The sequence below is a fragment of the Arctopsyche grandis genome, chromosome 11 (genome assembly GCF_051622035.1).
Source record: "Arctopsyche grandis isolate Sample6627 chromosome 11, ASM5162203v2, whole genome shotgun sequence".
In the NCBI taxonomy this organism is placed as follows: Eukaryota; Metazoa; Arthropoda; class Insecta; order Trichoptera; family Hydropsychidae; genus Arctopsyche; species Arctopsyche grandis.
In genome coordinates, this window is record NC_135365.1 from 6,947,260 (window position 1) to 6,968,999 (window position 21,740).

Consider the following 21,740-nt stretch of genomic DNA (forward strand, 5'->3'; position numbering starts at 1 on the left):
AGAAAATAAAAATATACAAAAGTAATTTAAAATCGTAAAAATAACAATATGTAAAAAAGAATTTTATAAAATTTCCAGTGTTGCTACCCGGCTTTGCCCGTGTTTTTGTGACCGGACAAATAATAAAAATACTGACCATCTATGCATATTAAAATACTGACTATAAATTGATTAATATCTAAGGAAAAAATACTCGAATAAATAAATTGTAGGAATCTCGTCGTCGTCATCGTCATCGAAACCTTCGAGAATATTCCGCAACAACAAAATACATCGAGCGGAACAGCGCCAAGCATTCCAGAAAATACTACGCCTCGACAAAAGTGCATTCCTCTTGTACGCATCAACAACTAAATGCTCGCACGCATCAATAACCACTTCCATCAAGCGTTCCAGAAAATTCTACGCCTCGACAAAAGTGCATTCCTTTCTTACGCATCAACAAACCACCACCATCGGTCAGGCGATTCCAGAAACACTATAAAAGGAGGTACAACCCAAACAACGCGAGTCGACCCACAGCAGCAAGCGTCGACATACAGCTCCTGACCAGCCACCACTACACTACGCGGACTTGGAAGATCAACCAGCCGGACGAGCCAGCAACACACTGCCGTATCCAGAGACCTTCCGAACATAGCCGAACAACGAGCCAGCAACACACTGCCGCATCCAGAGACCTTCTGAACATAGCTGAATGCCGAGCCAGCGACACTCTACCATATCCAGAGACCGCTGAACGACATACTTTTGCCCACAAATACCATACCTTTGTACAACCATAGGCAAACAATAAAACTTTATAAAACTAGCACAACAGTGTTTCGTTAGGCCGGGATACGGTCAACACACATGTACCCCACCTACATTGGTACTACCCCGACGTGATCTACGCAACCTTCTGATCATTCAACAGCACGGTCAACACACACCTACCCCGCCTACAAAATAATAAATCAAAAATCTTTGTTTTATGTATGTTAAGTGGGGTCATATTGTCAGTGAAAATATATTTTCACTAGCGTTTTAGTGATATCATAACCGAATACTTTCGCACTAGTGACTAGTACCTACATGCACATACATATATGTAACTTAAAAATGGTGCGATTTCGTTGTAACATGTGTATATGATGACCGAATAATAACTTACCGGACAAATGATAAAAAATACTGACCATCTATACATATTACAATACTTTACAAAATTATTTACGAGTTAACAACTATACAAATCAGTCAGTTTATTGAGTAAAAACATGTAGTGATAAATTAAGAATATTCTCGATATTTTCGAGATTCTAATAAACAATTTCTCGAGATACGAGAATCTCGAATTTTCATAATAAAATATTCTCGAGAAATGAGAATCTCGAAATTTTACAATAAAATATTCTCGAGAAACGAGAATCAAAATTTCTCGAGATTTCTCGATCACAACCTCTAATTGTAACTCCTCTCTTTGTTTCTGGTAGCCGTTCCCTCCACTGTAGCACACCAATAACTGTCAAGCGTATCCAAAGGGACAAAACTCGCGCAAAAAAAACCGTATTCAGGTATAAGTGGGGGCGCTGGGGATTTAGTTTCGCCATTGCATATACTGTAGCCGAATGGCTACGTACGTACTTGGAGGGTTCTGTACAAATTACATTGTGGAGGATTGCCGAGCCAGCGGTCTTGGGGGTTGCCACACCAGCTTTTATGCAAGTTGGCAGCACCGGGATGCGCGCGGTTCGGCGCGTCTGACTGAAGCGCCCCACTCGGAGTACGACAACCCAATAAACAACACACGCTCCAAGCACGCTCTATTATTTCAACACCCCCGTTACCCCGAACTCGACAACATCATCGCGTCCTGTTCGAACACGTAACATCAACCTTGGCTGAAATATCTTTGTTCGAACTAGGGCTAAACACTATAAACTCGCAATCACGAGTACACGGGAACTCCCCCCCCCCCCGGAGCTGATGATCTCACCACTAACTACGCACCAAGCAGTGGCGTGCGCTGAAAATCTCTCTTTTTGTCTCTCTTTTTGAACAGGTTGTTCCTCTTGTATCTCGTTCGTGCACATTAAGTAAGGCTGTACGACAAAAAGAGAGAGAATTTCAGCGCGCGCCACTGGCACCAAACATAGCACACAAAGGAAGATCTTGACTCCGTAGGAATCTTCCAGAACATGATCTCACCGACCAAGCTACGCGTTGCACAATCAACGAGTATATAAACCAGCGCATCGTCCCCAGATTCGAGTGAGCTTCAGGAGCTCGACCTGTTTACTCCGTCGAAGCAATCTTTTGAGTAAACAGGTCAATGATTACATAATTATGTAATATAATGAAATGATTGCATGATTATGTAATATAATGAAATCTTTGTGGATGGATGTTTACGTCCATATTGAATATTTCGGTGGCCGTCACTGCAAGGAAAGTCGAAAGATGGAAAAAATTAAAACCGATTTGTCGACTCTTCGTTAGCGTAGGCCGTGGTAAGAGATTTGAAAGATATTTACCATGTGTCAGGGTTACATTATAATATAAGAGCTACGCTAACGACGAGTTGATAAATCGGTTTTAATGTTTTCCATATTTAGACTTTCCGTCAAGTCACTTTCCTTGCAGTGACCCAGACCATGAATATTTCTTTTTTTATTATCAATAAAAAGGTATGCTTACTATTTTTAAGTAATATGTTTACATACATACATGTATATATTTATTAATTAATTGAATGTTATCAAATGAAAAATCGTATGGTGTTTTAATATATTTTATTATGGTTTATTATACCGAATAACATGTATTTTAACATCACATTGAATGATATAAATATATTTTTATAATAAGGTACATGTTTAAGAAATGTAATACAGTCAGAAGATTAAAGAGTAAAATATAATATATTTTCTTTACATAAATATAGAAGATTGTCGCAGTTACAAAACTTTTAGGCCTTTAATAGAACATTTGTCGTAGTTTTCCTTAACCATATAATTTTAATAATTAAATATTGTTAATCCAAATAAATTGAATACACTATATATATATTATAATATTTAATAAATATACTATGACATTTCCAAATAAAACACTTTTAATAATTCGTCTTCATTCGTGATAAATTTGAAATGTTTTCATATTGGCATGACTGTAAGTGAATACAGTTTTAAAAATAATTCAATTATAACATTTCATAAAATATATAAAAATACAAAAAAGCAATGATAAGAATAATATATAAAATATACATACATCGTCGTCATAATAGGATAAATTTTGTATAATAAATATATTCAAAGTTACGATGTAAGTTTAGTCAATAATTGAAAAATACATAGTAAAATTGGATTCCTATACGAAGTTTGATATTAGCAAGTTAATTTTTCTGCTGTCAAAATCTTACTAATTTTAAAAACTAGATTTGGTTTGATAGAAACATGTTTTGATAAGAATAAAAAGGATATGCCAAACAGTGCTTTAATATGCGTTACTGAGATTCAATATTATATTATATGTCAAATATATATCTTACATTTATAATACACAATGAATAAATGTAACATGTGTACTATAAATTTTATTTTGTGTTGTTTAAAATCATTGGTGATATGAAAATTTTAAGGCAGATTAAATTTTTACAGTTAAGTGTATCTGAATGAAAATTGAATCCATAATTAACACATACATATGTAAATACACCTGTGTTAAATATTGTCATTTGTGATTTTAAAGTATTGTGAAATAAGAATAATTTAGTTTGTACAGCTTTGTAGATAGTTTTCACAGTAAAAACATTAAAAAGACTTAGTGATTCATATTTTTAAGCGTTTCAACATTGATATATCCAATTTACCCCATGTTGTAAATTTTATGCTCTCACATTTATAAAAAAATAATTCATATCATATGTAAGATATTGTAATCAAGCAGATATGTGTCTTTTTATTTTAAAATATAGTTAAAAAAATAATAAGAGTCATCAAGGAGATCGTTTTAAAGCATTTTGTATACGTCTTATATACACAATATCGTTTTTAGGCATAGTAATAATATTTCAACTATGAATTATGTATGTATAGTATAATATATTAATAGAAATATATATATTTCTGATATCTAACAATAATCAAAGGCAATTTATACAGCACAAAACACAAAATTGGCACAAAATGGGTGTTTTTTTGGATAATGTTTACATTTATTTCATACGAGATACTAAGTATCAATTAATATTTTATTCAAATAAATATTTCCGATGCGGTGCAAACGATCGACAAGCGCCAGACAGACTGAACCATAGATTAACGACACGTGTACCTTATGCGTGCGCACTGCTCGCACTTAAACTAAGCGAAATCTACCCGAAGTCCCAACATACCTACCCTGTATATGTTCTGTGCTTCTGATACTTTAGTTCCGAATTTTGCCTTACTAAAATCGCCAGAAAGATCCAACTCAATTTTAATAATTACCATTTTAATAATTGCATCTGTGCACATCGAAAGGTTACTCGTCATCTGATGTGCAATCTATCATTCGTGAAGTCGAGAATTGCATTTAAAGCAGCCATCCAGTTAATCTGTGGTTCAGTCTGTCTGGCGTTTTTCGATCGTTTGCACCAAACCCAAATATTTCACATATACATACATACTCGCTAATTACATAGTGCAGTTCAACATATTTTATTTCATTTTTTTTTCAATTTTTAATTTTGCCGTTTTATTAGAGTCGGTTTGTGGGAAGCTTAGACATATTTTTATAAATCTTAACTTATCTAGGTGTAATTTCATCGACTACCACCCTAGCATGTAATCAGCAATCAGCTAGTTGCTTGACTCATGTCTTTTAAACTGATTTTTGAGCTCTAACAACACGTCTGTCTCAATTTGAATGTCATTTCTTGTAATATCCAAGTATGAGAGTTAGTTACAGAATTGAAAAGCTTGCGTTACGGCACAATAGTACACAAACAAGCAGTGTGTATGACAAATCAAAGACTTTGACGGTTAAATCTGGTGCACTAACAGTGAATTTATATGTGAAACAAGTTTGTATGAGCCATATAGTATAGAACACTTTGATTGATACTTGTAAGCGTTACTATTTGAAATGCCAGTAGGGCGCACGAGCTGATAAACAAGGCAGGTAGTCTCGATTCGAAACAAATTAGTGCATTTACATCCATATTACATATTGAAGATTATTCTATAGTACATTTTTGCCAATCAGTCTATACTTACGAATTCGGCGGTGGCTTTTTAGGTTCGGCGACCACGTTTGGCATGACTAAGTTATAAAACTAAAATGCAAATAATGATATGTTAATTTAAATGATCATTACATTAATGTCACGTAAGAGGTTTATCAATTTAGTACCTCTTGACTGTCGAAGAATTTGGGCGCCCACTCTCGATCCAAAAGCGTGAACACATAGTCGTACGACTCGTAGATAACTTTACTAGTTTGCAACTTGGCTATATTCATTGGACCGTAATTCAATATAATACTAAATTGTTCTATATACTCTATGTCGAACGGAATAAACGACATACTCTTATGAGAAAAATAGTTATTATATAATTCACTAGCACATTTAAATAAGGCTTCTTTTTCCGTTTCGTTCATCTCCGGTTGAAGCATCCTCTTGTTGAATTCATCTAAAATAATTGAATAAACACTTGATAAGCATCAAAAATTAAATTCATATTGAAATACAACACAATTTTCATACCGATATCCAAACAAAATTGTAAAAGATGAATTTTTCCTTCGGATTTCATGAATTGCATAAAAGCATACAGATATTCAGGAGTTTTCAACATGTCCGAAACTTCTAAATTTAATAGTCTCATTTGTTTATAATTATTTTTTTTAATAAAATTTTGTAAAAATTCCACCTGAAATATAAACAAAACAAAAAAATACACTTTAATATTTCAAAATGCACGTAAATGGGATTATTTCGTGTTGATTTTTACATGATGATTTGGAAGATCAGGCAATTTAGACATTTTCCTGTCACCCGTTGCTAAAATTACTAATGTATTTGTTCCGACCAAGTCTTCATGGTCAGCTTTTGTGGCGTTACGACCAAAGGAGCCGTTTTGGAGGGAGATCGGCGCCGAGCGCGCGTCCCCGCCTCGGTCGAGTGAACATCTCTGTTCGCTACCGAGTTGGTTCCCACCACCGAGTCCCGATCAGCTCAGCCTTGATCGGCAGACGATACTGGAAGTACAGCTTCAGTATACGTCCGGTGAGAAGTGAGGAATTCCTGGTCTCTCTTCGTCGAAGTCAGATCACGTAGCCACGTGGTTGAGTGAGGTTACCATAACCTCTTGAACACGTGCGCGCTAATTTCAAGTCGGACTCCCCCCCCCCCTTTTCTGTCCCCCCTGCTTGATCTCTGTATATACATATATATATAAAATACAGTCACCATACAAACAGAATTATAACCTGTTTTCATTACTATTCAATTTCCCGCCTTTGTCCCGTATCACCCTCACTTACGCACACTGTACGAGAGAGAGAGAGATATACATCGAGCCGAGCCGACAGCAGCAGAGACCAGACCGCAGACGACGACCTGTGGATCCCTTGGAGGAAACCAGCCCCGCCCACGCTTACCACGAGCTTCTACGAAATCGACTTCCGGGGTGCTCGCGAGTTGAACATCCCTGGAGTCTGTACAGTATTGATGATACTAGGATCGGCCAATATGTCAGTTAGCGATAGTAAAACCCACCCGGAAAATATGTCTTGAATCAGTATTTTGAATAATCTGTAAATAGATAGCACATTTTAATTAACAAATAATAATATTTTGACCATTAGATAAACATGTGTCATTAGATAAACTCTTTCCGGATAAAAAGTCAGTTTATCATACCGTCAACAAAATCGGCATTGGTTTCAAGGCTAACCATTTGATTTATTGAAATGTAATGATTCATTTTAATATATTTATACGCTATCAAATTTTAATTTCGTTGAAAAATTTAAAAGATTTGGAAAAACAGTCATCGCAAATGGCACCAAAATCTGTCTATATGGAGTTGAGACGTGGACATTGAAAGCAGCAGATAGAAGAAGAATTGACGCTTTCGAGATGTGCTGTTGGAGGCGGATGTGTCCATTCTAGAAGACATACAATCAAGGGCAGGCTTTCTACGATCTGCCTGAGACGCATTCTCCAGTTCTTCAATCACATAGCACGAAGAAGAGAGTGTGAAAAAGTAGGTTGTGGTCGGTGGTGTGGAGGAAAGATGAGGAAGAGGCAGATCTCCAGAGAAGAGGAGACCTTGCCACAGTCCATCATCAACGAAGGTGCACCTCGTGACTGATCAGGACCCACCTCTCCCACGAGTTCGAAACAGCTAGTCGATCTTCGATAAGATTCCTGAACTGGGACAAATCCACCTAAATGCTATAAATTTAAGTTAAAAACCAATACTAATGGACATTCATTTTATATACGATGAAAAAACCAGGTCGAGAGTGCAAGCAGACGAGATAAATTTTTTTAGATAAGGTGAGTAGAGGTATGGCTGAAAATGTAAAGAAACTTTTACTTGCTTCATTAAGATACCTTAAATATGATAGATAAGGCAAATTTTAAAGACGAGTCAAGATTTTCAAAAGCAAATTTTGTCAACTGTCTCTAAAGATAATAGTCAGGTGGATAAGACTAGCGCTTGGAAGAGTCAACCGCTAATATTTGGCAAAAAATTGAAGGACGTGGTACAATCGGAAGGAATATACCAATCGGTGGAACACAAAATGGTTATGAGCATTTGAAACCTGACGCAAATTAGATTCCGAGATAAGTAGAGTCGGTTATGTAGAGCCTGATTTCATATACAGCCAGTATTAGTATACTATGCTTTAGAGCAGAGTGTTCACGGGTTCAAGTCCCACTAGATTTGGCCAGACCTTGGTTTGTGACTCCAGATCGATCGTTTCTTATCAAAGTTTGCCAATGTTTCTGATTTTCATTGAAACGGTTCCTTTAAAAATTGACATCTCCTTTCCTATCTCTCTTGCTAATCTCAAGCTATTCAGCGTCTTGAAGTTCGCCAATTTGAATATAAAATGCTGCAAAATTTTCTCAATAGATGTCACTGTTGATTTTGTATGCATTCGCATGCATAAAATGCTTATGTATATTAATTGCCTGTGTTGTATCTGTATAAGTGCACTCGTCGCATTGGAGCGATCTGTAAAGGCGAGTTTCATGTTCTATTAACGATTTCGCCTGGAAAGAGTTAGCCAACGATCACTCATAGATGCTTATAAGTAGCCCTAAATAACTAACTTGCTGTTCATGTGTTTCTTCGGAAGTAAAAATGGCATTATCGCTTCCGTAATAAACTTTAAGTACTGAAGTTCTTGCTTTCTACTAGTAAGTGCCGGATGTAAATTATACTTCAATGGTCCCAAAAGAGCTGCTTTCTCTAAACTATCTATTCCTTTCATTTCCATAAGCTTTTTCGCCTCATTGCACAAAGTGTAGTGACGCAGTGCACACGGTATAAGCTTATTCGTAATAAGTTGTCCAATATTCACCTAAACAAAACAATATTTAAAAATATATTTAAATCTAAAATATTATGTAAAAAAATTGAAACAGTTGAAATATACCTTCAAAACTCGATTAAATAATGAACTGGAAGCATATCGCAAAAGGAAGCGGATTTCAACAAGTAAGATTTCTTCTTTCGTCAATTTGCAATACCACGGGATAATAAATTTTCTAATGATAATGTTATAAAACTGGAAATTTTCAAACACACAAGATTATAAAAAGATAATGACAACAGCGTATTGAATGGTGTAAATTTATAATTACATTTTCTATAGACTGGTCGAGTTGTTTATGAACATGAAGGTTGATCCACGGTTCTTGACAGTTGTTGCCCAAATGCCGTAAACAATTTTCATTTTCGCAAATGTTACACACCTTTAAAAACACACAATAGTTACTATCAGTCACCAGGGCATGATATACATACATATATTATATATGAACAGACAAATTACTCACCTTTACAGCGTATTGACTGTTAATTGTGGCCTCTTTAGATCGCCTGAATGTAACGATTGGTTTTAATAGAAATTGTATTATGCTAAATTTGAACTTTAAAATCGAATAGAATAATACAAATCCGAGGATGTAACTAATTACGAAACAAACGGCACCTGTAACGCTGAAAAAATAAAATCGATTTATTTGGCAGAGTATAAGTGTATGTGAAGTCATCGGACTTGATAAGAAATTGACCTGATTTTCAATATGTTGAAAAACTTTCATTTGCGTTTTAATTTTGCAATATAAATAATTAGTAAAAATTACTTACGACGGGTCGTGTAAATGGATATATGTAGTTAGTTTTAACTGGTTTAAAATTTATTGTAAATATCTAACCTGAAAGTTAAGGTAGCGACTATGAAGAGTAGCGAAAAATAAATTGCACATTTAATTTTACTATACTTTCTTAAGTTAGATAGAATAATGGGTTGAAAATTGTTTTCAAGCATTCTCGAAATGTGTTATCTTGGAATAATGCAACCAGTGGTGGACTGGGACTGAAATCAGTGCATGCCAGGAGTCAAAGGGGGCCCCCACCCAGGGTTAAAAAAATTTGTCCCCCCCCCCCCATATAACAAAATTTTCTTCTTTCCATCACGCTAAAAATCAAGGGCAAAAAATAAATAAAATTTTCAAAAATGGGAATATACAAATTTAGGTACAAGAAAAATGGCAAAAGCAAAATAGATCCATAAATTACATTGTATATTTCGTTTTAATCCTTGTCATATAATGCATCATAAAAGAATGCGGCATAAATTCGGCTTGGCTTGGGGGGGCAGGCAAAGATTGGTCAAATTGAATTTTTTTTCAAAAAATCTTTTTTATATCGGAATAAAAATGGAAAATATAAAATATGAAAAAATTAAGCTTATTTTTGAAAAAATAATTATAAAAAAATATTATGTAAAAAGCCAAAAAAGCGCCGCAGACGAAAATTTTTTTCCAAAAATCTTCACATGGTTAACAAAAATCGACCATCAAAATGTATCACTATATCAAAAAATATACGAACATTCGGAAAAATAAACGATACACATCTGTTTTTGAGACAAAATAAAGTAAAGGGGACCTTTCTAACGATTCGCTCCATGGGATGAACAATTTCTAAGAATGTTACTAATGGCATACCACTTAAAAACCAAAATATACTTGCTTCAAAATAATAAAATCTTTTTTTTTCAAAGCACATAGCAGCGATTATTTTATTAGTTACCCAAAAGTAACATATGTACATAAGAAATAAACGCAGCATTCATAGATCCATAGTATCTCATTAATCATTAAATCCATAATATTTTCTAAATTCACACTATTCCTTAATTTAGGGGGGCGAGTGCCCCCCCAAATTACGTCCCTGAAAACAAAAAATGCATAATATTTTCAATTAATGTTAATCGAAAATCAGGATTTTGGGGAGGGGGCCCCTATCCTATGTTTCTATATACATGGATTTGTCTAGATTAGGAATAGATTTAATATTCGGAAACTGTTTAAAATTGTGTATTTAAATCTTACTATATCGTCGAAGTATAATCAAATGTTATTTTGAAAGTATGTATGAAGTAAATTTAAATCGCTGGTTGATGATGAATCGTCCTATCAAAATTGTTTTAAGCAATTCAGTTTATATTATTCAGGGAAATTTGTTTATTCCCATTTTTATTTCAGTAGGTAGTTGTTACATAGGTATTGGTATATGCATAATATTGAGGTTGGAAATGGGCCCGGTAAAAGGGCCCACGCAAATGTTGAAACTTACATTTCGAGCCTAATAAAAAAAGTTAACCGATCCTTGGGCTGTTAAAGCAGGCATTAGTTGTTTGTGTATATCGTAAGAAATTTGTTTTGTTGAAATACCCAAACTCTAGGTCCCAAAGTGCAATATCCTATAAATTTTTACACACGTGAAAATAGTTAAATTAAAAAGTTATTTAATTTTACTGAGGGCCCATATTTTCTAACGGATAGTGGGACCCACATGCCATCGGGCATGTACGCTTGTATGGCCAGTCCGCCACTGAATGCAACCATTTGTTCGATTGAATAGCAACTGACAGCTGTCACCCGTTGGCCATGTTTACGTACTTTTTTTGCGATTTTCTCTTGGCCGTAACACGCGTTATTCATTACATGACCTTAATTTCAGAGGTTTATTTTACGGTAAACGGAGTATTATAAACGGATGTTCCGTAATCGAGATTTTAGTGACTTGCGCGAGATCGATTCTTGCGGAATAATCAGCGAACCGTATTTTGCTGGTAAGTCTATTTTTGTCAATATTTATATAAAACGGCGAGTATCTATGGTTCAGTATACAAGTGGTTAGTATTAATAATAAAAGGTCAGTATTTAAACACAAATGGACGGTTTTAATGGTAAGTTTTTTTTTTTTTTTTTTGAAGAATGGCCAATATTACTTTTTGATCTCAATAGACAATTTCATCCAACAGGTACTGTTATTTGCTGTGGCGAATGTACATATGTCAGATTTTTATTATACTGTCCATTTGTTATCTATACTGAAATTTAATAATATAATACTGTTGCGTGGACGTGAAGAGGGGGCTTCCAGAATCGGAGAGAAAGACGCAGGAGGGATTGTAGAAGGTGTTTATTTGTGTGCTCTCGTCGGCGCTCCAGGTCGGAATGGTTTCCAAGCTGAGAGCGCCCCATATTTATACCCGTTGGGCGCAACATACATACATACATACCAGTGGCGGCTCGTCCATATGGGCTGCGGGACTGCAGTCCCCCCCAGTACAGTACAAATGCATGCTATTTTTGCCGTTTACACAAGCTGCCGGCTGCAGACCTCCCAGTATAGTACATATGCATGCTATTTTTGTTTTCATTCGATCACCGGTTTGGTTAACGAGCTACTACAGCCTGATTTATCTCTGCAGCCCCACCACTATGAATTTTCACCAGCCGCTACTGATACATACACATGTAAACTATTGGTCGATGAGTGTAAGTTGATGAGTTAAAATGAATTGTCTATTGAGACCAAAAAGTAATATTGGCCATTCTTCAAAAAAATAAAAAACTTACCATTAAAACCGTCCATTTGTGTTTAAATACTGACCTTTTATTATTAATAGTAACCACTTGTATACTGAACGATAGATACTCGCCGTTATATATAAATATTGACTATTTAATATAAATATTGACAAAAATAGACTTATCAGTAAAATACGGTTCGCTGATTATTCCGCAAGAATCGATCTCGCGCAAGTCACTAAAATCTCAATTACGGAACATCCGTTTATAATAGTCCGTTTAACGTAAAATAAACCTCTGAAATTAAGGTCATGTAATGAATAACGCGTGTTACGGCCAAGAGAAAATCGCAAAAAAAGTACGTAAACATGGCCAACGGGTGACAGCTGTCAGTTGCTATTCAATTGAACAAATGGTTGCATTATTCCAAGATAACACATTTCAAGAATGCTTGAAAACAATTTTCAACCCATTATTCTATCTAACTTAAGAAAGTATAGTAAAATTAAATGTGCAATTTATTTTTCGCTACTCTTCATAGTCGCTACCTTAACTTTCAGGTTAGATATTTACAATAAATTTTAAACAAGTTAAAACTAACTACATATATCCATTTACACGACCCGTCGTAAGTAATTTTTACTAATTATTTATATTGCAAAATTAAAACGCAAATGAAAGTTTTTCAACATATTGAAAATCAGGTCAATTTCTTATCAAGTCCGATGACTTCACATACACTTATACTCTGCCAAATAAATCGATTTTATTTTTTCAGCGTTACAGGTGCCGTTTGTTTCGTAATTAGTTACATCCTCGGATTTGTATTATTCTATTCGATTTTAAAGTTCAAATTTAGCATAATACAATTTCTATTAAAACCAATCGTTACATTCAGGCGATCTAAAGAGGCCACAATTAACAGTCAATACGCTGTAAAGGTGAGTAATTTGTCTGTTCATATATAATATATGTATGTATATCATGCCCTGGTGACTGATAGTAACTATTGTGTGTTTTTAAAGGTGTGTAACATTTGCGAAAATGAAAATTGTTTACGGCATTTGGGCAACAACTGTCAAGAACCGTGGATCAACCTTCATGTTCATAAACAACTCGACCAGTCTATAGAAAATGTAATTATAAATTTACACCATTCAATACGCTGTTGCCATTATCTTGTAATAATCTTATGTGTTTAAAAACTTCCAGTTTTATAACATTATCATTAGAAAATTTATTATCCCGTGGTATTGCAAATTGACGAAAGAAGAAACCTTACTTGTTGAAATCCGCTTCCTTTTGCGATATGCTTCCAGTTCATTATTTAATCGAGTTTTGAAGGTATCTTTCAACTGTTTCAATTTTTTTACATAATATTTTAGATTTAAATATATTTTTAAATATTGTTTTGTTTAGGTGAATATTGGACAACTTATTACGAATAAGCTCATACCGTGTGCACTGCGTCACTACACTTTGTGCAATGAGGCAAAAAAGCTTATGGAAATGAAAGGAATAGATAGTTTAGAGAAAGCAGCTCTTTTGGGACCATTGAAGTATAATTTACATCCGGCTCTTACTAGTAGAAAGCAAGAACTTCAGTACTTAAAGTTTATTACGGAAGCGATAATGCCATTTTTACTTCCGAAGAAACACATGAACAGCAAGTTAGTTATTTAGGGCTACTTATAAGCATCTATGAGTGATCGTTGGCTGACTCTTTCCAGGCGAAATCGTTAATAGAACATGAAACTCGCCTTTACAGATCGCTCCAATGCGACGAGTGCACTTATACAGATACAATACAGGCAATTAATATACATAAGCATTTTATGCATGCGAATGCATACAAAAATCAACAGTGACATCTATTGAGAAAATTTTGCAGCATTTTATATTCAAATTGGCGAACTTCAAGACGCTGAATAGCTTGAGATTAGCAAGAGATTGATAGCGTATAAATATATTAAAATGAATTATTACATTTCAATAAATCAAATGGTTAGCCTTGAAACCAATGCCGATTTTGTTGACGGTATAATAAACTGACTTTTTATCCGGAAAGAGTTTATCTAATGACACATGTTTATCTAATGGTCAAAATATTATTATTTGATAATTAAAATGTGCTATCTATTTACAGATTATTCAAAATACTGATTCAAGACATATTTTCCGGGTGGGTTTTACTATCGCTAACTGACATATTGGCCGATCCTAGTATCATCAATACATTAGTAATTTTAGCAACGGGTGACAGGAAAATGTCCAAATTGCCTGATCTTCCAAATCATCATGTAAAAATCAACACGAAATAATCCCATTTACATGCATTTTGAAATATTAAAGTGTATTTTTTTGTTTTGTTTATATTTCAGGTGGAATTTTTACAAAATTTTATTAAAAAAAATAATTATAAACAAATGAGACTATTAAATTTAGAAGTTTCGGACATGTTGAAAACTCCTGAATATCTGTATGCTTTTATGCAATTCATGAAATCCGAAGGAAAAATTCATCTTTTACAATTTTGTTTGGATATCGGTATGAAAATTGTGTTGTATTTCAATATGAATTTAATTTTTGATGCTTATCAAGTGTTTATTCAATTATTTTAGATGAATTCAACAAGAGGATGCTTCAACCGGAGATGAACGAAACGGAAAAAGAAGCCTTATTTAAATGTGCTAGTGAATTATATAATAACTATTTTTCTCATAAGAGTATGTCGTTTATTCCGTTCGACATAGAGTATATAGAACAATTTAGTATTATATTGAATTACGGTCCAATGAATATAGCCAAGTTGCAAACTAGTAAAGTTATCTACGAGTCGTACGACTATGTGTTCACGCTTTTGGATCGAGAGTGGGCGCCCAAATTCTTCGACAGTCAAGAGGTACTAAATTGATAAACCTCTTACGTGACATTAATGTAATGATCATTTAAATTAACATATCATTATTTGCATTTTAGTTTTATAACTTAGTCATGCCAAACGTGGTCGCCGAACCTAAAAAGCCACCGCCGAATTCGTAAGTATAGACTGATTGGCAAAAATGTACTATAGAATAATCCTCACTATGTAATATGTATGTAAATGCACTATTTTGTTTCGAATCGAGACTACCTGCCTTATTTATCAGCTCGTGCGCCCTACTGGCATTTCAAATAGTAACGCTTACAAATATCAATCAAAGTGCTCTATACTATATGGCTCATACAAACTTGTTTCACATATAAATTCACTGTTAGTGCACCAGATTTATCCGTCATACACACTGCTTGTTTGTGTACTATTGTGCCGCAACGCAAGCTTTTCAATTCTGTAACTAACTCTCATACTTGGATATTACAAGAAATGACATTCAAATTGAGACGGACATCTTATTAGAGCTCAAAAATCAGTTTAAAAGACATGAGTCAAGCGACTTGCTGATTGCTGATTACATGCTAGGGTGGTAGTCGATGAAATTACACCTAGATAAGTTAAGATTTTTAAAAATATGTCTAAGCTTCCCACAAACCGACGCTAATAAAACGCATCGTAAAAAACACACTCGCTTAACATTTTATATGGCTTGTGGGAGGCTTAATTCTACATATATAATGTGTATTCGATATTATACCACATTAAACATATTTATAAGTGTGTGCGTGTGTGTGTGTTCCATTTTAAGGACGTTGCTTCCGAACAAATCAGAAGTCAACAAAAGGATTGAAAACAATCCATCGCTGATTGTGAAACCACTGTCGAAGCTGAAGGACGCCTTTAAGTCTCAAGCTATCGACGGTCAGTTTCTGGATTTGAGCGATATGTCGAGTAAAACTGGCAGCGAGGGAGATCTAAGCGACGGTGCAGATATGGAGATGCAGTATTCGGACATCCTTGCAAATTATACGAGGCTCAAAAACAAAGACATGAGCACGTGGAAGGTCTCAATTGAGGACGTCGTCGAAAAGAAGGTTAAATCTTAATTCAAATAAGCTAATTTTATCCGTAGAAACTGAACTGATAACTGTAAATCAAACTGCAGGCTACAAATAAAACTGGGTCTTTGGACTGGTTCCTTATCATCGTGAACAAAGTAGACCCTCACGGTATGGGCGATGATAGTCAGTGGATCGTGGAAAGAACTGATAATGACATTTACGTTCTGAAGGAGAAACTAGTAGAGTTTCACGGAGAAGCAACGCTAGGAGACTATAATATACCTTCGAAGAGGTGAAACTTTATACTATGTGCTTGAAAACTAATGCAAGCGACGTACTGATAAAATTTGTGTTGCTTTCAGGTTCAAAACACCGGCTGATATTCGCAAGAAAAAATATGAAAAGTTCGTGCAGCACATTATGCTTATACCTTTGCTCCGTTGCAGCAATTTATTGCACATGTTTTTGACGGCCGATGCCGATTTTACATTCCTCGCTGAACAGGCCAAGTCGGACTCGTCGAATTTTCCCGACATCAGCAGCCTGTATCAGACTGTGACGCACAAACTGCGAAAAGAGAGAGGGCAGCATTTGGATACTTTTTTGCAAGCGTTTTTAGTGTCCACTGACGTCATATACTATCAGTCTTTGTAAGTTCGAAAGGTTTCGGTGATAATATTTTGAGGTTAAGTTTACATATGAGGATGATGCAGTATTGCTTATGTACGGTGTGTTATTGTAGGAATGAAGAAAAGAAAGGAAAAGAAGGAGAGTGTGATGAAGAAGCCACCGATGTCGTGAACGATGTCACGTTTGCGTCTCCGGAAACTAGTGCGTTTGAAAAACGCTTGTCGAGAAGCGTTTTTGAGAATAATTTTAATGTTTTAGATTCAGAAAGTAATTTCCCGTCGCTCTGCACTAAAGATGGTGATGACACAAATTGGAATTTCACCTCGTGCGCACTCTTTATACGTAAGTGAATCGTTTTTGTGGATTATGTATGTTTGAAATTTGTTTATTTATTTACATATTAGCCACAGTGACATTATAGAATACTCTAACGCGTCACTGTGCCCAGATATATTAGCATAATGCAAATACTATATATAAGAAAATTAGCGAGACATGTATGTGGTAAAGATTCCTGACAGATGACGCTGTTCAGGACCACGGTTGGGATGTGGCGGTTAAGATGAAGATCAAACACGTGCGTTTTCAGTCATGTTGTTTATTAAGACGATACGTGTGGAGGTTTAGCGACCAACCGCGCGGAGCGCAGGTCCAACTGCGACTAACCGTTATATCTCTGCCCCTTTTCATCCCCTTCTCACAATCAATCGTAACATACTCTTTCTCAGCCTTTCGTTCAATTCAAACCCTACATATATGCTATAGATCAGGGGTCCCCAACCTTTTTGGAAAATGGGCCGGTTCAGAATTTCAAAATGTATGGAGGGCCGAATGAAAATAAATCTTATTGGAATCCAATTTGAACAAATTTGCACATGTGGAACTGACCAATTTTCAGAGTGTGCACGTGCAAAAGATCAACTATGACGTTCCTTTCAGAATCCCATTTGGGATTCTCTCAAAAGACGTTTAATTTTAACCAGGGCTTTTTTTTGAAGACAAAAAGGGGCCGTAACTCACTTCTTGTCAAGTTTTTTGTTGGAAAAGATGATATTCAAATTATGTTATATAGAATATTCGTTTGAAACATAAATAATGCTGAGAAAAAATGTTGCCAAAACGCCGTTCCACCGCGTTGCATGGGAAAAAACCCTGGTTTTCACTACCTGGAACCCTGAAAGCAATATTTTTAACCGAAATCGTCAAGGCAATATTTCGAAACTATTTTTTCTCATTAAAATATCACTAGTAGGCCAAAAGGACCGAGGGCCGTAGATTGGGGACACCTGCTATAAATAATACATTTTTGAAATCATATTCAAACAGTGGTGACGTAGTGGGTAGGATGGTTTTTGCCAATTTAATGGATGAACCGCTTCAACAATGTAATCAGATAAATTGGCAAACTCTGGTCGGAAATTATCGACTTGGAGTCACAAAGACTTAAATCACCAGCAGCAGTAATGATTATACTTAGAATAAATTCTTCTGAATCGCGGTCAGCTCACGGGATCGAACCCGGCGACCTATCGGTGCTTAGTATCAACACAACCACTGAGCCATGCTGCTGGCTAAATGGCGAGAAGCAGTTAGCAGAAGCAGGCCCGGGGCGTTACAAATTTCTGGAGATCCCTATACAAATATACTAGGCTGGGTTCCAAACGTACCCCCATTCCACATAACATATTTTCCAATTAAAACAGATATTTTTTGTATTGTATTATATATCGTGAATAAAATATGATAAAGCTCTTCTTTTTGAAATTTGAATTTGAAATATGAAAACCACGAGAATGTGGAAGCTATAGTATCCGATTTATGATAAGAACACTCAAAGGCACGGGACGCATAGATGGACCCCAGCTATAATGGGTGTGTTTTTATGTTATTGTTAATTCGTACGATCTTGTTATTTCGACAAGATTCTCTTACATTTCTTCAAATATGGGAATCACCGCTATCGATCACTAATCAATACAAGGATAAAATATCACCGAAAACACTACAGGAGGAATTTTCAGAACTTAAAACTATCTAAAAAAAAAATTTGCGGCATACTTGTGTTTTCACCTTTAGACTGATTTAAATCAACGATTTTCAACCGCCGTTCGCAGACTAAAAGTTTTATGTCGGTTGCTGAATGAAGACTAAAACTTATGCTTAATGCACTTTCGGAAATGCGTACGTGCTCGCATACACGCTCCTATTGACGTTTATTATCGTCTGTGATATCTTGAGAAAACAATAAAAGTAATACGTTATTTGCACATCAAGTTCAAGGCGAGGAACTGAAATTCCTGCTATAAATAAGTTCTGGCCAATGAGTGTAAATATGGAGCATCTTGGAAATGTGATGCATTCAGTAAAATAACGAACGCTTTTTCTTCAGAAAGTGATTTAACTTGTTGAATTGGTATAGAAAAACTATAAAATGATCAAAAATGTTTGGGCTAAAGAAGCGTGGAGCCCCACTACTAAACAAGTGCCAAAAATTTAAATATTTGTCGGCTGCAATGGTTGAACGAATGTTTCTATTGTACAAAATAGTCATCCAAGACAGTCAGTTTCTCATCTTATGTTTACGACTTCAGTTTCAGAGATATTTCAGACTCATCAGTGCATCATCAGCTTCGTAGATGCTCTTTTCCAAAATGGCGAGACGCATATCAATGACTACTTCAATGATTTCCTCAACGCTATTCTTTGTAAAGTTTTGTCACCTTCGCGATTAGGCTATCTAATCAAACTTGGACAAGGTACTTTAACATTTTACGATTGTACTACTACTTTAATATTGAATATATCACTTGAATCATCATCTATTGCAGATTTAATATTCGAAGATATACTTCCGTCAACGTTGAAATTAGGCCGTTCGAGAAAAGTCGACATCGCTAGATCTCAACTGCAGAACGCTTTTCCATTTTTCGTCACCGCATTAATGGGTCCAAACTTTTTAAAAGGTGCCGATACTTTGTTTGAGTTTCTTCAAAACCCTCAGTTAAATAAACAGGTATAGTATTGTTTTTACCTTTTTTTTTTCAATTAAATATTCTATTATATATCAACGTGTATTCATTTCAGTTTGTCTACAATATGTTCGACGTTGTTCTTCTGGAAGTGTTTCCCGAATTAGAAAATAGCTTTGCATCAACATCCAATTCATAAACGATTGATTAAATTGGATCTCCGACTTTGTATTCGTACTTTTTAAATATAAATTTTATTCTTAATGAGAACTACTTAAAAAAAAATGAAAGTATTTTTGAATTAGTCTGATCTCGTTAACTATTTTGGATGTATCTATAAATTAAATGAATAATCTACATTACATTCGCAGAATCTACGTGTTTGACTTTATATGAATTAATGTTCTTCGTGTATGATATTATTACATTTCAGGCAAATGTATGTAATAGTGTGTTCTTGGATCATAAATAAGTAAAAAAAATAATCGTCTGATACACACGTGTCTACTTAGCAATACTTTATCTACATTATAATAATAATTGTGATAAGTAACTTTCATCAAAATATATGTACTTGTATAAATAAATTTGTAAATATGTGTTTACTAATGAAATTTGTAAATATGTGTTTACATGTCCCCTTTTCTTTCTATTTTTTTTTTTTTTTTTTGTAAATAAGTAAACGTAGAAAAGGAATTATTAACACATTTTTATTAAAGAGTACTGAAGTACCTGTCTACTATCTCTTTCTGTGATAAATCTATCGTAATGTGGAATAAATTTCATACCTTCAACAAAATTTATATTTGTTTTATTACGTTCTGTATGTAATGGTACGAAATTTAGACTTTTTTCCGACTGTATATTGTATTATAATATTGTCAAATACATAAATATTATAAATATAACGTTGGAGAAGCGATGTTCTTTTATTTATCATATAAAGATATTATTGTGAAAATTATGAATGTTACTTTGTGAATGAAATAAGAATAAATGTTACGTACAATTAATTGTACACACTTTCACGAAAATAACTCTGTGTTTTATAATTGAGCTGATAGTGTTTTTTTTCTATGTGTAATTGGAAAGAGAATGGAAAGAACAAGAACTCGCTCTTGCCTTTTGTTTACACAATTACTGTTAAGTACAGTTTAGCAAATTTTATAGTACAATGCGATTTATCACCAAGTATAAAAAATAATTAGTAAATAAAAGAAAGTTATTCAGCAATAAAATCAATGAAAACATTGATTATAAAATAAATGCATAATATTTGTTACGTATTTGTTGCGTAGATAACTTGTTTTATCTGCTTTTAAGTGCCAAATTCCGTCCTCTTATATTGGACTCTTACATAGTGCATTTTATTTATTTTTTGTACAAATGTTTTTTATTTAATTTTTGTTTATATGTAATATGGGTTTTTTGTGTATTGTTCATAAAACAAAATAAATGTTATTTTTTTTAACAACGTGCTTTTTAATTTTTAATTGCCAAATGTTTATCCTTTTTGGTTTTTAGAACCAATATTTTTGTGAAATTTTAAAGCTTTTATTTTATTTTATTTTACATAGACAATTAATTTATTACATAAATGGTTATATTTCGAGAGGCTGAAGAACACGAAATTAACAATTAATTAATTAATTAATTAATTAATCCATAGAGACATCACCATAGAGACTTGAACATAAATTTTTACATATTGTACATAAATCAAATTCAGATATGTGACAGAGGGAAAGGATAATTTTTGCCAATTTGATGGAGGAACCGTTTCAACAATGAAATTAGATAAATTTGTAAACTCCGATAAGAAACGATCGACTTGGAGTCACAAATATCCAAGTCTGACCAGCAGTATTAAATATTAGCACGTAACGAACCCAGTAACCTCTCGGTGCTAAACATAAACGCAACCACCGAGCCATACTGCCGACTATTTTTTTTTTTTAATTAAGTGCTTATTATATATGTACATGTATGTATATAATAAGCCCTTACGAATAAATAATTGTTGTCGATATTACGCGGCACGTCTCTATAAATACGCTACAACGCACAGAATACAATCGGATCAATTTACTTATAAAAATGTATCCCAT

At 34.4% G+C, this 21,740-nt stretch overlaps 3 protein-coding genes and 1 long non-coding RNA gene across 4 annotated transcripts; 1 reads left to right on the forward strand and 3 right to left on the reverse strand.

The window, feature by feature from the left end:
• Positions 1-4,186: 4,186 nt before the first annotated feature.
• LOC143918896 (sorting nexin-14-like) lies at positions 4,187-8,203 on the reverse strand. Its single transcript, XM_077440994.1, has 4 exons — positions 5,982-8,203; positions 5,735-5,900; positions 5,380-5,660; positions 4,187-5,302 (listed from the first exon to the last, which is right to left on the reverse strand). Exons 1-4 carry the CDS (start codon positions 6,012-6,014, stop codon positions 5,240-5,242), a joined length of 543 nt encoding a protein of 180 aa, XP_077297120.1. The 5' UTR covers positions 6,015-8,203; the 3' UTR covers positions 4,187-5,239.
• On the reverse strand, positions 6,460-9,563 carry LOC143918895 (sorting nexin-14-like). The gene is made up of 6 exons (XM_077440993.1): positions 9,428-9,563; positions 9,047-9,209; positions 8,852-8,962; positions 8,644-8,775; positions 8,318-8,568; positions 6,460-6,784 (listed from the first exon to the last, which is right to left on the reverse strand). The coding sequence occupies exons 1-6, from the start codon at positions 9,538-9,540 to the stop codon at positions 6,640-6,642; spliced, it is 915 nt and encodes a 304-aa protein (XP_077297119.1). The 5' UTR covers positions 9,541-9,563; the 3' UTR covers positions 6,460-6,639.
• Positions 9,564-10,853: 1,290 nt separating this feature from the next.
• LOC143918548 (uncharacterized) lies at positions 10,854-11,221 on the reverse strand. The gene is made up of 2 exons (XR_013261140.1): positions 11,057-11,221; positions 10,854-10,980 (listed from the first exon to the last, which is right to left on the reverse strand). It is a non-coding gene; the product is annotated as an uncharacterized LOC143918548 (long non-coding RNA).
• A 1,216-nt stretch (positions 11,222-12,437) lies between these two features.
• Positions 12,438-21,102, forward strand: LOC143919441 (sorting nexin-14-like). Its single transcript, XM_077441758.1, has 16 exons — positions 12,438-12,657; positions 12,876-13,038; positions 13,123-13,233; positions 13,310-13,441; positions 13,517-13,767; positions 14,244-14,397; positions 14,479-14,644; positions 14,719-14,999; positions 15,077-15,135; positions 15,781-16,066; positions 16,138-16,325; positions 16,396-16,683; positions 16,776-17,005; positions 19,255-19,419; positions 19,492-19,676; positions 19,748-21,102. The coding sequence occupies exons 1-16, from the start codon at positions 12,545-12,547 to the stop codon at positions 19,829-19,831; spliced, it is 2,856 nt and encodes a 951-aa protein (XP_077297884.1). The 5' UTR covers positions 12,438-12,544; the 3' UTR covers positions 19,832-21,102.
• Positions 21,103-21,740: the final 638 nt, after the last annotated feature.

Excerpts from the sequence above, each read along its gene's own strand:
- LOC143918896 (XM_077440994.1), bottom strand. The coding sequence starts at position 6,014 with ATGTCTAAATTGCCTGATCTTCCAAATCATCAT. Across the intron at positions 5,901-5,981 it reads CTGATCTTCCAAATCATCAT|GTGGAATTTTTACAAAATTT; the intron begins GTAAAAATCAAC and ends TTTATATTTCAG. Across the intron at positions 5,303-5,379 it reads AATTCTTCGACAGTCAAGAG|TTTTATAACTTAGTCATGCC; the intron begins GTACTAAATTGA and ends TTTGCATTTTAG.
- LOC143918895 (XM_077440993.1), bottom strand. The coding sequence starts at position 9,540 with ATGCTTGAAAACAATTTTCAACCCATTATTCTATCTAACTTAAGAAAG. Across the intron at positions 8,963-9,046 it reads ACAGTCAATACGCTGTAAAG|GTGTGTAACATTTGCGAAAA; the intron begins GTGAGTAATTTG and ends GTGTTTTTAAAG. Across the intron at positions 6,785-8,317 it reads AAGAAACACATGAACAGCAA|ATTATTCAAAATACTGATTC; the intron begins GTTAGTTATTTA and ends ATCTATTTACAG.
- LOC143919441 (XM_077441758.1), top strand. The coding sequence starts at position 12,545 with ATGCTTGAAAACAATTTTCAACCCATTATTCTATCTAACTTAAGAAAG. Across the intron at positions 13,442-13,516 it reads TATTTAATCGAGTTTTGAAG|GTGAATATTGGACAACTTAT; the intron begins GTATCTTTCAAC and ends TGTTTTGTTTAG. Across the intron at positions 16,684-16,775 it reads GTCATATACTATCAGTCTTT|GAATGAAGAAAAGAAAGGAA; the intron begins GTAAGTTCGAAA and ends GTGTTATTGTAG.